At 41.7% G+C, this 17165-nt stretch overlaps 1 protein-coding gene across 2 annotated transcripts in view; it reads right to left on the bottom strand.

The window, feature by feature from the left end:
* Nucleotides 1-14620, bottom strand: part of ATP4A (ATPase H+/K+ transporting subunit alpha) — a 33194-nt gene extending 18574 nt beyond the window's left edge. The window contains exons 1-8 of one of the 2 annotated variants that reach the window (XM_087970955.1): nt 14513-14620; nt 7884-8015; nt 6012-6071; nt 5007-5210; nt 3148-3261; nt 2292-2426; nt 1417-1534; nt 1061-1329 (exon numbers count right to left, since the gene is read on the bottom strand). In XM_087970955.1, coding sequence (XP_087827081.1) covers nt 1061-1329; nt 1417-1534; nt 2292-2426; nt 3148-3261; nt 5007-5210; nt 6012-6071; nt 7884-8015; nt 14513-14524 — 1044 coding nt within the window. In that variant the 5' untranslated portion in view covers nt 14525-14620. Of the gene's footprint in view, nt 1-1060; nt 1330-1416; nt 1535-2291; nt 2427-3147; nt 3262-5006; nt 5211-5693; nt 5894-6011; nt 6072-7883; nt 8016-14512 lie in introns of those variants that run through there. The other variant, XM_087970956.1, reaches the window with a different exon arrangement.
* Between the last annotated feature and the right edge of the window lie 2545 nt (nt 14621-17165).

The following is a 17165-nucleotide window of genomic DNA, read 5'->3' on the forward strand; positions in this document are numbered from 1 at the left end:
AAGGATTTATATTCCTTGCAGACAGCTGGTCATTTGCAACCTTCTAGAAGGTTGTTGAAGCACTTGGAGGTTTATCTGTGTCCTCAGGGTCTGTCTGCAAGGAATATAAATCCTTCCATTCCCCAACATCCAGTCAGAGCTGAAGAAGCTTCTTGGATGAGAAGCGAAACGTCTTCAAAAGAAAAAAACAGGAAAGTCCCATTGCCTATTGAAAAAAGCACCTTTGGGACAATCATGGCCTGAAAGGCTGAGAATCTCTACAGACCTATGGGAAAAGTAGTGCAGAATATCTGAAAGGTACCATGTTGGGAAGGAAGGATCATTTAGTTCATTCCTATCTGTTCTGATGGGTGGTAAGTCTTTGAACTGTGGAAGATATTTTGTTACTTGAGTCGTTCCCTGGTGGAGGTGTTTATGGAGATTCTCATCACTGGTGGGATTCAATTCTTTTTTTACTTCCGGTTCTGTGGGTGTGGCTTGGCGGGCGTGGCAGGGGAAGGATATTGTAAAATCTCCAGTCAGAGGTGGGATTTGCCGGTTCTCTGAACTACTTAAAATTTCTGCTACCGGTTCTCCAGAACTGGCCAGAACCTGCGGAATACCACCTCTGATTCTCAGTCACCCAGATCGTGGTTGTCCGAAAGATGCTTTTTCAAAAGGCAACTGGACTTTGTTTTTCCTTGAAGATGTTTTGCTTCTCACCGAAGAAGCTTTCTCACTTCTGATGGAACGGAAGGATTATATATTTCTTGCGGTCATCTGGTCACGAACACTCTTCCTTCAACAGAGGGGGAGGGGTATGACACCCCTGTTTACAACCAAGTCCTTTCATTAGTTCCACACCCACTTGCACTATTCAGGTGACGCCCGAAGGCACAGATAAGCCTCCAAACAAAGTCCAACTGCTTTTTGGAAAAACACCATTGGGACTTCCTGGTGGAGATGCCAGGGAGTGATCACAGTACTTCCTCCATACAAAGCAACATGGGAAGATGTTAAGGAAAGAACAGGGGGAAAGTATCCAAGGAAGAGCTCAAACGGCTGGTGGTGCGATATTTACCGTGACTGTTGCTAGAAGACCCTCAGGGACATAAGCCACCACAATTGCCATGAAAAAGACCATGGCCCTGAGGAAGGGGTAGCCGATCACCATGGCAACAACGAAGAAGGTGGCACCAAAGAAAATGGCCAAGCCAGCTATGATGTCCACAAAATGCTCGATCTCAATAGCAATGGGTGTCTTCTCATTCTCCACTCCTGAAGCCAGGCTGGCGATGCGCCCAATGATGGTGCGGTCCCCGGTGTTAATGATAATGCCAGTGGCAGTTCCTGAAAAAGAAGGAGGGAAGAGCTAGAAGCTACCAGAGGACAATCAAGGCCTCCCCTTCAAAAAAAAAAAATATTAGTGCTTCCTACCTTCTAAGCACATGGTTGAGAAGAAGGCAATGTTTCTTGTTTCTAAGGGGCTCTCATGGGTGCATTCTGGGGTACGGTTTTGAGGTTCGGATTCCCCTGTCAAAGAGGAATTATCCACCTAGAAAAAAGGAGGGAAGAAAGAAAGGAGGTTTCTTATGTGCATCGTGCCATAATTCCATGGAACTCTGTAGGCATAACTCTCGGTATGGAGAGTTAATTGCCTGTGGTGGGATAATTTTCAACTCTGAAATTTACATTGTGCATTTTCTTTCTTACATTATTAAAATATGTGTATCTGCAGGAGATGGGAACATGTTTCTCTCTCCACAGACTGCCCTCTGGTGCTTTGGAGAATAATTTGACACCCTCTTCTTTGTGGTACCCCGTCAAATACTGGAATATTGCTAGCATGTCAACCCTAATTCTTTTTTTCATTAGACTAGCCCAACCCAGATCCTGCAGCCATTTCTTCATATGTTTTAGTCTCCAGGCCTTTGATCATCTTAGTTGCTCTTCTCTGAACTTTTTCCAAGGTCTCAACATCTTTTTGTAACATGGTGACCAAAATTGGCCGTAGTATTCCAGGTGTAGTCTTACTAGGATTTTATAAAGTGGTACTAGTACGTCACGTGATCTTGATTCTATGCCTCTGTTTATACAACCCAGGACTGTTTTTCTGCTCTTTTGGATGCTGCTGCACATTGCTGGCTCCTATTCAAGTGATCCTTTCTCTAGTTCCTTTCCTTCTTCCAGAGAAATAAATGGGCCAAACTTTATAATCTTTCTCCAGCAGAGGGGGAGTAAAGCAAACCTTCTGGAGTGGGGAGAAGGTGAGGTCATATTTATCAGAACAACCTTCGCTCTTATTTAGGTACCTTGCATCCTTGACCAGTGATGATTCTGATGTCCGCTGGGACTCGGTCTCCCCCTTTGATCTCCACCAAGTCACCCACTACCAGTTGATTAGCATTGATCTGGAACTTGTCACCATCCCGAATCACTGTGGCTTGCTGTGCGATTGGAAGAAGAGAAGAAACAAACCTGGATTTGAGATTATACAGCAGAGATTATACTACCTGAGACTTCTCAGAAAACAACAACCGAATGAAAAACTGCCGGTGACCTTCTACCGCTGCACCATAGAGAGTATTTTATCTTACTGCACCTCTGTATGGTTTGCCAATTGCACAGTGGCAGATAGGAAAGCACACCAGAGGGTTAACGTCATTGCCCAAAAGATCATTGGTTGCCCTCTCCCCTCTTTGGAAGAGCTTTATATCTCCCGCTGCTTTAAGAAAGTTCAAAACATTCTCAAAGATCCATCTCATCCTGGGCATCCCATTTTTTTCTGAACTATTACCATCTGGCAGACAGTACAGGATAATAAAAACAAGGACAAATAGGCTGAAAAACAGCTTCTATCCCAGGGCAGTAACTCTATTGAATTCTGCTGTACGGTACACTGAAGATGGTGTTTAATTTTGTTGTATAACGTGCAATGACAATAAACTAAACTAAGCTAAGCTAAGCTAAGCTAAGCTAAGCTAAGCTAAGCTAAGCTAAGCTAAGCTAAGCTAAGCTAAGCTAAGCTAAGCTAAGCTAAGCTAAACTAAACTTTTCTTTCATTGAACCACCCCCCCACCCCCCGAATTAAAACAAAGCAAAACTCCCAGATGGCCAAAGAATTTGTTATTTTCAGATGCACGGGGGATATGGGGAGCCATTTTTTACCTGCGGCACGAGATTCTTGAAACTTGCAATTATGTTTGTGCTTTTAAACTCTTGATAGTAACCAAAGCAGCCAGTTACAACCACGACAGCGATAAGAGCAACGGCCAAGTATAACTAGAAAAGAAGAGGAAAAAATATATGCTGGTATTGTGTTGTCACAGCTGCACTTCTTCAATTAATCCTGGCAGACATCACATTTATTATACAGCCACTCCTCATTTAGCAGCTGCCTTCTTTAGCAACCATTCTCAAATACGACAATAATAAACAGTAGCAAATATTCATTTTCTGACCATTATGCCCATTTACACCTGAGTAGAAAAGCTGTCAGTGTGAAACTGATTTATGTTTCAGGCAGCAGCTGTGAGCTGGGGAGGGGAGGTCTAATAAATTAATCAAGGTCACACCTGAGCTTGTTCACCTGCAATTAGCATTTTTAAGAAAATCCTGTATTACCTAGAAAAGCAGCTCAAGAGCGATAGCTTGTTTAAACAATCTCTCTGCTTGTTTGACAACAAAGGAGCTAGAACCGATTGTGGTTGCTTAAAGGAGGAGAAGGTGTCCTAGAAAATATCCCTAGGTTAATGAGGTTTAAGTTGTTAAAATATATATTCTTCTTCTTCTTCTTCTTCTTCTTCTTCTTCTTCTTCTTCTTCTTCTTCTTCTTCTTCTTCTTCTTCTTCTTCTTCTTCTTCTTCTTCTTCTTCTTCTTCTTCTTCTTCTTCTTCTTCTTCTTCTTCTTCTTCTTCTTCTTCTTCTTCTTCTTCCTCTGCCGTATCCGTCATTGGACATTGGTGATCCTATTTTTATCAACAGCCCCACAAAAAAGTGCTGTTGAGTTTTGTCCAAACTAGCCCCTTTGATTTTGAAGCCCTGATGTTCTTCTTCTGTCTGGACCTCATTTCCCTTCAATCTTTCCCTGGAGGATTAAAGTGAAGGATGTCATATTTTTCCAGCTGTCGCATTCCCATGTCTGAGATATTCTGGCCATCAGATGGCAGCAAATAGATTTTTGTAATCATCTATTATTCTATGTCAGTGGTCCCCAACCTGTCTTGCTTGGCTGGGGAGAGGAGAGGGAATGGTTTTGTGCAAGTGCCTACTACTTGCACAAGTGGAGCTTCATGTATGAGTGCCTGCCACTTGCACAAGTGGAGTTGCACACATGCGTGCGTGCTCACCTGCTGCTCACACAGCCTGGTTCCAAACGAGCCGTAGCCTGGCAAAAGAGCCGTGGCCTGGAGGTTGGGGACCCCTGATCTACATATCACCTCAATTTTTCCAGCCCAGATTTGGCAACTGTGCAGCAACCCAACCTTGCCGTGCTCAAGTCATCTACTGCTGGGGGGATCCAGCACCATTCAAGGTATATAATTAAATCATGGCATTCAAACCTAGAGAAGAAAGAGTTAATTCTGGACCCTGCCCACCTGAGGCTTAGCCCCACTCACCAATGGTGGGATTCAAATTATTTTTTACCACCAGTTCTGTGGGTGTGGCTTGGTGGGCGTGCTTTGCACACACGCGGAGGGTTTCCTACTGCCTTTCTCCTGCAATCCTGCATTCTCCCTGTGTGATAAACAGTGGACGCGCGGCAATCTGCTGTGTCATGGGAAGCAGCTGAGCTTCAAAACCAGGAAATAAAGACCAGTATATAGCTGGGGCAGGTGAGTGGGCCCAGCAGCTGATTGTTGGAGTGAACTGGTTCACTCACAGATGATTCTCGGAGCTACCAGTTCGGTCGAACCAGTAGAATACCACCCCTGCTACCCACTTTTCATCACCACTCTATCTCCTATTGCATCTCTCTGTCCTGGTGACCCCCAAATGACGGTCTGCTTCTGCTGTGGGGCACTTACATCGTCTGCGCTGGTCAGATCCCCTTGGCTGCACTGGATGCCAAAGGCAATGAGACAGATGGCAGCTGCCACCCACATCAGGCACTGCAGCCCCCCAGCCAGCTGACGCGCAAACTTCACATACTCCGGAGTGCCTTTGGGGGGCTTCAATTCATTGGGGCCATCACGAAGGAGAATCTCTCCGGCCACTGTGCTGGTCAGACCCTGGAAGCAGATAGACAAGGAGGCCAGATATAAATATGCAGCAGTAGTAACAAACCAGCAATGCCTCTGATTCCTAGAGATTTGTCTATCCTGGATACAATGAATGTGGCTATCAATTTAGGGCAGCCTTATTCCCCACCTATCACTTCCTTTCAAACACTAGATGGCAATCATACTTTTGTTCTGACCCAAACCCTTTTCCAATAAGACAAACAATAATTAAAGGGAACAGCAACCTTTTAATGAGTCTTATGAACCCCCAGTTAAAAGGCTGCTGCAAACTTTGATAAACACAAACCTTGCCAAAAATGTACGAGACTGCCAAGAATCATAGACAAGAAATATTTCACAACACAAGAGTCTTCAAATACCAAATTAAGATGCTGTAATGTCCACGAGGCTGAGTTTCAAAACATCTTTGCTTCCTGCAAAGAATGTTCGCTTCACAACTGGCTTTTATCTTCTTGAAGGAGGGGCCATTACCTTGCAGCCTTATTCCTGAGTCACCCGTAGTGTTGTAGCTGCTCTTTCCTGCAAGCAGCCCTGCATGCACACACACTTGGCACAGGTTCCTCGGGAACCTCCTCATCGCTGCTGCCAGCCCCCGCAATCTCTGAAGGCAGCAGTCCACTCCCCAATGGTCCTGGCCCCTCATCTGAGTCCTCGCTCTCCTCAGCCGTCTGCACCTGCTGCCGGCTAACCACAGCAACTTTCAAGGCTGCAGAAGGGCTTAGGATGAACTAGGAGAACATGTGTTCCTCTCAGCTTGCTGCTAATATTCTTTTTGTCAAAGGGTTTCACCTTGTTGATGTTGGTCCTATATTTCATCTCCAACTCTTCTATAGTCAGCTGATGATCATCCTAAAAGGAGGAGAGACCCAAAATAAGAATGTGATTTCAGTGGATGGAGAGAAGTTGTCTTTTGAGCTTGGTCATTCCATGCAGTGTTCTCTCCTGCTGTTTTGCATAAACACATAAGCACAGTCAACAAATGTTTCTTCAGATTAATGAGATAAACTCACAAAATGAAAGCATGGAATGATTTAAAAAATTCCAGATCAGTGGGAATTGATTCTGGATGCCAGGAGATTAAATTCCAGGCATGAAGCATATCGGGCATGAAGGCAGAGAGAAGCAAATAATATACGGTATTACAGATGGAGAAAAAAAAGCAATTTAGCTGGTATATGTACACACCCAGTATTAAACAGCAATATAATTTATTACATTGTCTCAGAAAATCGAGGAGGCAGAGTATTAAACAGAATTTGCAGTTCCGTGTTTGCATACCGAAATGTTTAGGAAACAAAATGATTAATTTCAAATGCCCTCAAAATGAGGCAATCTCTGTTATTCAGAAAAGTTTGGGGAGAGATTAAATGATGAGTTATGTAATGGATTAGACTAATGAGATCTAATGGAATTAACATGGTTTTTGTTCATATAAACAAGGCTCTGAAACCATTACTTATCATTTGCTGAAATTTTCTGAAGACCAGTACTTTTAGAGGTACTGAAGTTGCGTCTCCAAAAATTAGTGGAAAAACAACAACATTCCTTCCTTGAAGTTTAGAGAGAATATTACATTTTGTTCTGGAGAAGAATTCTTTCCCTGGAGACCAATATAATTACATTAAATGTACTCTGTTAGTTTTGAATGGTTTTGCAGGCTAAGAAATAAAAGGATGCTGCAATTGTTCCTGTTTGTCACTTTCCTTAATTTGGTGTGCCAAATTCTGTACACAGCTCTTCTGAATAGAGCTTTGAATGCAAATTTCCTTTAGTGTCGATTTTATTTTTAATGTTTGCTTTCAGATTCCAAATTCTGAAAGCGCTTAAGACGGGTTACGTGGATAAAGTGCCCCCCATTAAATCAATTACAGTCCTGTGAGATCACTGAGTTGCATCTCTTATTGTTCATAGGAGAGTGAGGATAATGCCATAATGCTGAACTTGGGTTCACAGATTATGAATATGTTTTATGGATGAAGAATTGGTTTCTCTTTGGCTGGTCTCTCACATCACAACTTAATTCTTTTTTTTCTCTTTTGCTAAAAGTTGATATACTTAACAACTGTACATTTGTGGCAAACACCGTGCATCATTGAATTGCACAATTGGGCCTAGAATTTTTGTTGCTAAGCTAGGTAAGTCATGTCTGATTTTAGAGCCACGTTACACAAATCAGTGCAGTTGTTAAGAGAATCACGTGGATGTTACATGAATCTAGCTTCCCCCCATTGACTTCGCTTGTCAGAAGCCAGCTGAGAAAGTCATCAATGACAATCAAATGACCCTGGGATGCTACAATCGTCATAAATAAATGCCGGTTGCCAAGTGCCTGAATTTTGATCAGGTGTCCATGCCACAGTCATAAGTATGAGGATAACTCATAAGTTGTGTTTTGAGTTTTGTGGCAACTTCAAATGCTTGCTAAACAAATGGTTGCAAGTTGAGGTCTTATAACGTATATCAACTTTCAGCAAAAATAATTTATGTTTATCCTGGTGTGATGTGACTAGTTTTATGTTTAAGTGTGATAGGCAAACTGGGTTAGTTCAATAATCCACTGTTAAATTAATCATGGGCAAGCTGCCTATTTCAAGCTATGGAAATGACAATGTCTAAATCAGTAGAGAAATCTTGTTTTTCCATTCTGGTTCTATGGCTTACCACATCCATCTCTTTCTTCATATTCTCCAACTTCTCTTTTTTCTTCAACCCTTTGTTTTTCTTCTTCTTAATCTTTACATCCATTTCCCCATCGTATTTCTCCATCTCCACTGAGTACATTTCGTACTTCTCCTAGCAGGACAAAAAAGCCAAAGAGAAAGAGGTTTGTAAGCGCAAATAGCTTTGTTAATTATTATGAATTAAGGCGTTACGATATTCTTTTGGAAAGCAGAAACAGATTTTAAGTGCTGGGATTAAAATTAAACCTAATGGCTAAGCGTGAAGAATGATCTCCCCAGTGGCATTGTCAAAAAAGTCGATTGTTGGTTGCAACTGCCATCTTGGCTATTTTGACACCTCACAGGTCTGCCTTAGAACCCCAGTGCTTGACATGTTGGCTTCAATAAAATTCTCTTTATCAAATATCAAATTGTTTATCAAAAACAATCTGATTTGTACTCAAATGTTGACCTACCATTTAGCATCAAATGAATGGGTTTAATTGAAAGATGACCTTTACTAAGGTCATCTTTACTAAGAGAACTGAGTAGATTACCAGAGGTGATATTCAGCCAGTTCGGACCAGTTCTGGTGTACCGGTAGCAGAAATTTTGAGTAGTCCAGAGAACCGGCAAATACCACCTCTGGCTGGCTCCACCCACCTGCCCCTGCCATTGCTTCTCCTATGTTTTGTTGTTGTTGTTTTTTTAGGTCAGCTGATTCGTGTGGCAGAGTGGATTGCCACATGTCAGCTGAGCTAAAAAACAGCTCACCTCACTAGGGCTGACACATGGGGCAGTTTTTGAGCCCTGCACATGCACGCAAAGTGCTCTCTCATAGAACCAGTAGGAAAAAATGTGGAAAACCACCACTGTATAGGGCACACAAATATACTTGTTGAGTTGTGCTTTAGAACAAAGCTAATTATTCTAGGAATAGAATAGAGGAGTTTTACAAAATTTCACTCTGCAATTTTACTTCACTAGTAGTGGCTCTAAACTTGAGACTCCCACAGTCATCTATCACCTCTGCAGAACAGATACAGTATTTTTTTTTGTTTTCCATTTTTTAAACAAATGTGAAGCTTCACAGAATGATACTTAGGGTGTTTTCCTTTTGGCCAAATGGAAAATGAGAGCAGTTGGAAATTCCCTGAATTTTGAGACTTTTTGGTAACAGGTTTGTCACACGACTGATGCCAACGCAGTTTAGATGATATGGGAGTCGAATCAGTTCCCTTTGGAGGTGTTATTTTTGTTTTCAAGTGACTTATATTTCTGTCCTAGTAGGCCTTTTCTGCTCATGCTCCATTTGAAATTACTTACAATAATGAATTTGATAATAGCAATTTGATAATATAGGGACTTATAAATGAATATATGTATCCCAGGATAATGTTGCAGGATCCAATCTGGGTCGGTCAACGGGACCAGAGATTTTTGTCTTCTGAGCTTTTGCACTTGTGCTGAAGCCCGATCCTGCAACATGCTCTTACTGTAAGCATAAGCAAAGCCTCACTGCAATTGCCCCTCTGCATCCCCTTAGATGTGCCAGGCTGAACACCTCCCACAGGAGACCCTGAGGGAGAAAACCCAACTCTTGGAAATACTGTTACAACTTTCAATCTATAATTCTACGAGTGCCAGAGAAGGGAGTGAGAAGGAGATAGAGGTGGTATTCAGCAGGTTCTGACCAGTTCTGCAGAACTGGTAGCAGAAATTTTGAGTAGATCGGAGAACCGGCAAATCCCACCTCTGACTGGTCCCACTCCCAGCTATTCTCTGCCTCCCATTGAGTCCCAGCTGATTGGCTGTGTCTTCTTTTGTTGCCCTGCACAGGAGAACAGAGCTGGAAAGCAGGTTAGTGGGTGGGGAGGGAATGAGGACTTTGCAGCAACCTTCCCCCAGGAGTGGGGAGGGAATGGAGATTTGGCAGTATCCTTCTCCTGCCACGCCCACCAAGCCAAGCCACAGAACCAGTAGTAAAAATTTTTTTGAATCCCACCATTGCCTAGAAGCTGTTTATTTATACAGTACTGAATCTGAATCTCCCTCACAAAAAGATTCAAAGCTTTGTCCAGGGCAAGCTGTAAGTTAGAAAACCCATTCACACAAAGCTGATGAAAAGCTCGTCGCAATAAGCTTGAAACTTGGTAGAACGCATGAATGAACAATGCTGTAACCACATACTACTCTTCTTTTGCAAAGTCGATACCCAGGTGGTTTCTAGAGACCAGGCATTCACCTGCCTTGCCCTTCTGTGGTTTTGCCCACTGAAAAAATGGATTGGCAATGACTATGTGAAATTTAATGCTCAATTTCCTTTCACCACTGGATAAATATACATATTAGTTTAATTTTAAGCCCTAGGACATTGTCACGGAATGTTTCTTTTTAGAACTGTATTCCATTTGTTTTACCCAGAGTTAAGATCATGAGCCTGGGACTGAAACCTTTTTACATGAGGCTAAAACATATAAAGAACGGTTGCTGGAACTGGGTATGTCTGGTCTAATGAAAAGAAAGAGTAGGGGGACATGATAGCAGTGTTCCAATATCTCAGGGGCTGCCCCAAAGAAGAGGGAGTCAAGCTATTCTCCAAAGCACCTGAAGGCAGGACAAGAAGCAATGGGTGGAAACTAATCAAGGAGAGAAGCAACGTAGAACTAAGGAGAAATTTTCTGACAGTGGGGACAATTAATCAGTGGAACAACTTGCCTCCAGAAGTTGTGAACGTTCCAACACAGTTTTAAGAAGAGATTGGACAACCCTTTGTCTGAAATGGTATAGTGTTTCCTGCCTGATCAGGTGGTTGGACTAGAAGACCTCCAAGGTCCCTTCCATCTCTCTTATTCTGTTATACATCTCCCTATAAGGGTTGAGGAAATGTTTTTGCTTTGTAAAAACATATAAAAGTGATATGTGAGTTCTTCCCATATTCTGTTCCATTGCTATTTCTATACCTACTATTCTATACCTACACTACTATGATAATTACTAAGACAACATATGTTATTTTTCATCACCTACTGAAATTAAGTTTATATAGTACTAGTACTATTCAATACTACCGGTATATTATTGCTATTACAATCGCTCTGTTACAATTGCCCACATACAATGCCATATACCAAGGGTCTTCAAACCTTGACAGCTTTAAGACTTGTGGACTTCAACTCCCAGAATTCCTGAGCTAACATGGCTGGAGGAGGAATTCTGGGAGTTGAAGTCCACAAGTCTTAAAGCTGTCAAGGTTTGAAGACCTCTGCATGCACCAATATTTCTTTTAAACCTGTTCTATCTTAAATCTCTTCTCTCTCTGATTTGTTCTCTTTCTATTAAGGGTCAGCTCCTTGCATCTTTTTTACACTGTGCTTTGTCTTGCTGGCCTGCTCTTATTTATTTTCCTCTCTTTTGGACCCTCCGGTTCTTCTGAAGGAGAAAGAACTTCTTTTGTTTTCTTTGCTCTTGGCTGCAACGTTCAAAACACACGTCTCCTTCTGCACTTGTCTGAAGGTTGTAGCCTTATCAGCAACTCTGCTCTCTTGGCACTGGGGACAAGGCTCAAAGAGGAGAGAAAGAAGGCAGTAAACATTGTTAAGTAGCCTGCTTTTCCCTCCTTGAAACAAAACATTCTGTTGTCTCTTGATAGGGGTCAACGGGGTGAAACATTCCATTCAGTATATATGACATGCCAGGGAATCAGAGTAGAAAATCGCCCAAACGCTTCTCCCTTCTTTGTCCAGAATGACCAGCTAATACTAAAGTAAATATGAAACTGTTTGCTGTTCTCCCAAGATCTGGGAATCAAAGGCAGCTCTCTTGCTATGCCAAATGGAATGACTGGAGCCAGGCCTGTCTGCCCTCTCCTCCTCTCTGTTTCTCTCTCTCTCTTCCTTTCCCCCTCTCTCCAAGTGTGTGTGTGTGTGTGTGTGTGTGTGTGTGTGTGTGTGTATTTTAGTCCAGCAGTCTTGGAATCAGCGCAGAACGTGCTTTCTGTCAGAGATGGGAGAAGAACATCCTGTTCCTTCTGCAGATTGAATTGTCTAGCAACATTTATAACCCTAATGGATTCTGGGTAGCACATCACAGAAAAATCAAATGACAGTATCAGTATAAAACTAGAACATCAGCTTTATCTTCTATGTGTTGGTTTCTTTTCCTTACCTCTCTGCTCTTCTCTCCTCTGCACATATTCACACATACACACTCAAATCAATACACATATTGATTTAAATTTACACATTCATCTCTTGATGATTTCAACCCACAGGTAAAGGTACCGATGAGAACTGTCACATGAGTGGGACATCTGATTTGCCATTTCCTTCCCTGCACACTCTTTACTATGCTTCTCTACCCCAGCAATAGCAGGGCAACCATCCACATCCTGGCTAAACCATACACCCAGATTATAAATGCTATCCTAAGCCTGATTTTGTGAGCCGCTGTGATGTAGATCTATCTGCCAGGCTAGAAACCATGAGACTATGGGTTTTAGTCTCATCTTAAGTGCAAAGCCAGCTGAGTAATCTTGGACCAGTTGCTTTCTCTCAGCCCTAGGAAGGAAACGATGGCACTTCTGAAATATTACCAGCAGAAACTACAGGAATATCTGTGAATCAGACATGATTGAACGGAAGGGGGGAAAAAGACTCAAGATTTTGGATGAAAGCTTTCACAGCAAATAATTGAGCTGACACTTCATTCTGGAGAACCCTAGAGTGAAGCAGCTGTTTAGGCTGAAACATGATGACTGGTATCTTGGTCCGTTGCTCAAAGAAGTGACTTCATTTTTGCCCACGGGCAGAGTCAGCTCTAACTTTGTAGGGATAGATTGCAATATAACATCCCATCAACAACATTGCTCTTATTCTTCTCATCATGAAATGGCTTCCGGTAGAGTCTGTTGGACAGCCAGGCCACAGCCATCGTAAATAGTTATAAACAGCAATAAAAACCGTCTGCACTTTCATTTTTTGCGTGTAAACTATGCCATAATTTAGAATGGTATAAAAAAACAGAACAGGAATTTTTTTTGGGGGGAGGGGGGAGGAATCAAATATTATATGGGTGTTTAGCTTCATTTAAAGAAAGATGTAAGAAACGAAAAGAGTAACCAAAGAATTCATATCAATTTAATGAACGACTGATTAATTAACTAATTCGCCTTTGGAAGATTGCAAGAATGATGATGGTAGCCCCGATCTGAATTCAGCTGTAAAGTCACTTAGAAGACATCAAATCTGGCATCCACATGCAGAAAAGTCCTTGATGCTCCTTGAGCTTTGTTGTTTTCTTGCAGACATTTTATTAGCCAGCTAGATGTTACCTAGTTTGGGTAATGAAACATTTGCAAAAAAAAATAAAAAAAAATAACGAAGCTCAGAAAGAATCAAGGTCTCCTCATTTCAACCCTGAGTTACAAACGTTCTCCTTTATTGGCAGAAAAATGTTTGAATAAACCATGGCTATTTATTGCTTTTGTCAGTTCTGTAATGTCTGCCTGCTCCTCAATTGACTGAAATGTTGGTTGGAGGAAATAATTGTTCCTCTCTATTAAATAGCGTTGATAATACAGTCCCAGTAATAGATCAGGAAAAAACCCCAAATTTCCCAAATGCTCTTTGCTTTTCGGTAAGAGTGCAGCCATTTTTGTTTAACAGAATAACAGAGTTCGAAGGGACCTTGGAGGTCTTCTAGACCAACCCCTTACTCAGTCAAGAAACCCTATACCATTTCAGAAATGGTTGCCAAATCTCTTCTTAAAAACCTCCAACTGTAACGTCTGGAAACAAGTTGTTCCACTGACTGGAAACTGATAAACAGTTATCTAATCTGTTCTTAAAACCTCCACTGTTGGAGCACCCACAACTTCCACTGATTAAGTGTTCTGTCAGAAATTTCTCCTTAGTTCTAGGCTGCTTCTCTCCTTGATTAGTTTCCACCCATTGCTTCTTGTCCTGCCTTCAGGTGCTTTGGAGAATAGCTTGACTCCCTCTTCTTTGTGGCAGCCCCTCAAATATTGGGACACTCCTATCATGTCTCCCCTGCTCCTTCTCTTCACTAGACTATCCATGCCCAGTTTCTGCAACCATTCTTCATATATTTTAGCCTCCAATCCCCTAATCAACTTTATTACTCTTCTCTGTACTCTTTCTAGAGTCTCAATATCCTTTTTTATATCATGGCGACCAAAACAGGATGCAGTATTCCAGGTGTGTGTTCTGTCTCTCTGCTAATGCAGCCTAAGGCTTTAGATCCTGCAAATATCAATTCCACAAAATCTAGCTTTGTTGGGAGATCCATGCCAGCTGTCTTCTAGGGTTTATCCCATGCTAACCCCATTCACAAGCAGAGTGAGCAGTTCATTGACGTGCCATGCACAACCTCCAACCCCGCTTTTAAAAAAACATTTGCCTCCCTAGATTTACTGACAGGTTAAGGGAAAAACAATATCTCCAGAGCCATGGAAATTAGAGCTATCAAAATCAGCTTTTTTAAAAATAAAATAAAATAAAATTTGGAATGAAATACATTCTATGGCTAAATGATTCATTTACTAGTAAAAAGGGGGATTTTGAGTGAGGTTTGAACCCGGTGCCCAAATGAAAACAGAACCTTCCTTACCGCCTTCCCCATGGTGAGTCCTTGAGATCAACAAGACCGGCTTAAGGGGAACTTAGTGCTGAAGGCTGCAGGAGATGCCAGACCCTGCAACTGAGTAAACGGATGACCCCCCGCAAGGTAACTCCCTTTTATAAATTCTTGTGGCTGCCAACCTCCCCTGAGAATGAGGGGTGGTTCCATGCACAACACACAGTCAGGTCTCACTTGCGTGTTTCTGAAGTCACACACCAAGAGGAGACAGCCCTGTATGAGAGGACAGAAGACATACACAAAAACACACCCCCAGCCATCCAGCTGAAAAGCCACCTTGGAATGCCCCTTTTGCAATATCTCCTTCTGTACCAAACACAGGTAGGCATCTGTGAACTTGAAGGTGAAGAGTGTGAAAGAACACCTTGTACTTTAAAAACAAAAAAGGTACCAGATAAATCAACTAAATAAATAAGACCTATCAAATTTTACACTATCAAACCAATGTCCAAACCAAAACTTCTCTGTCACTTAACGTTAGTGCTTTTCCAAATAGTGCAGTGGAACTCTTCTCCCCACCCAAAAAAAGAATATTATAGAAAATTCTGTCCTAAACTGCCTCTACGCATGAAAAATATGCATTTTATGAAGGGGAATACTGTGTACATTAGACAAAACGATTGTCCAAATGCAATCTAGGTGAAGTAGGTATCCAAAATGAAAGATTTATAAAATGAGACATAAAAAAATAGAATTTGATATTAGTATTCCCCCCTCACCCCATTCCTTCTATATTGGCCAGTAAAGTCTCCGTCGGCAGCCTAGAAACAGCCTCTGAAGGCAATAGCTCTCAATAAAGTAATTACTTTATAAATGAAATGATGCTTTGAAAAACTAAGGCATTTAGCCCAGAGCCTTTTTTTAAAAAAATCCATTTGAAAACCTTTTATATAATGTGATAGAATAATAGAATAACCGAGTTGGAAAGGACTTGGAGGTCTTCTAGTCCAACCCCCTGCTTAGGCAGGAAACCTTACACCACTTCAGACAAATGGTTATCCAACATCTTTTAAAAAACTTCCAGTGTTGGAGCATTCACAACTTCTGGAGGCAAGTTGTTCCACTGATTCATTGTTCTAACTGAAATTTCTCCTTAGTTCTAAGTTGCTTCTCTCCTTGATTAGTTTCCATTCATTGCTTCTTATCCTCAGGTGCTTTGGAGAATAGCTTGACTCCCTCTTCTTTGTGGCAGCCCCTGAGATATTGGAAGACTGCTGTCATGTCACCCCTAGTCCTTCTTGTCATCAGACAAGGATGATGAAGATGTCATTTTGACATTCCCATACGTACAAGGGCCATCCTAAAGAAAACATCTAGCATGGAAGGCCCTTTAGGAAACCAATAACATTCTTTCCAATGACAATATAATGAAGCATTTGCAGTCTCTGACATAAGACTATTCCAGAAAAGGTCTTGCGTAACCATTGCAATAACCCAAACCACAAGCAGAAACAAAGCTGGTCAACAGATGTTATCAAGTCCAGTAAATACACACAATTTGACATCTGTTGCAAGGATCACACGCAATTGGGCTATATGTCTTCACTTCCCATTTAGTTAAATAAAATCTACATCTTTGCAAGGAAGTTATGCATTTTTTTTGATGAAACATTTTATGACATAAAATGAGACATACGCTTTGAGCTGTTCACTTTTTAAAAAACAGTTTACTTATACGTTTCATTTAATATACATAAGTGCTTTGTGAACAGTGTGTTGTCTGGGTCAATTTGCTTACATAATAGTACTTTCCCCACTCTTAATTTCTACCTCTATTATCCAACTATTTATAAAATAAATCACATGCTCAAAAATACTCTGTATCTTCTTTTTTCCCCTCTTTAATGTCAGTCTGTCCATTTCTGGACAGTCTAATATTTTTTTAATTACATCTTTTTCTCTCCGAGTTTTCTCATTTTATCAATACTGTGCAAATACAATCCTTGCTGCTGTCAAAACACATCATATTAAATACAAATTCCCCCTTTCATACCAATTTTATAGAGCCACAGCTTCTACAGTGTGCGTGGGATGTGACCATGTCACAATTTGTAAGTTGCAGGATTTTGACAGAAGCCCTGCCCTGTACAAAAGGGGCACAGCTTGGATCACAGTTCCATGCCTTGAGAGATTTATTTCTATTTCTGAGTCCATTGCAGAAATGAAGGATGTTATAAACATGCCACATTTTTTATCTTCTTCCATGTCCTCAAGGTATTGTCTTCATCTCATCCTGTCATGCCCTTGTTGGAGTCTGAATCCAAGACGGAAGACAAACAGCAGACAGGGTTGGCTGTGGAGGAAACTGGGGAAGGGCAAAGTCCAGCTGGGCGGAGCAGGGAGAGGTAGAACAAGGGAGAGGGAGTTCAGAGGAAGATCCAGGCCCATCCCCTCTTCATCCTAGGGCATGCAGGGAGGAACAGAGAAGAGAGCAACATGGGTTGCATGGCTTATGGGGGAGGAAAGGGCCCTGATTCCCTTCATTAGCCACAGCTGGGAAGAGAATTTAAAAGAGATGCATGCTGAGTGCAGCAACTGCTGGGAGCAAACGTGAGTTTATCTTGTGTTGACTTTGGTTATCTGTGTTCCTGGTGTCTTCCCAACTGTGTTGAATTATTGCCAT

Source organism: Notechis scutatus, chromosome 8 (genome assembly GCF_049901735.1).
Source record: "Notechis scutatus isolate UNSWTSFEM ecotype Mainland chromosome 8, rNotScu1.2, whole genome shotgun sequence".
In the NCBI taxonomy this organism is placed as follows: Eukaryota; Metazoa; Chordata; class Lepidosauria; order Squamata; family Elapidae; genus Notechis; species Notechis scutatus.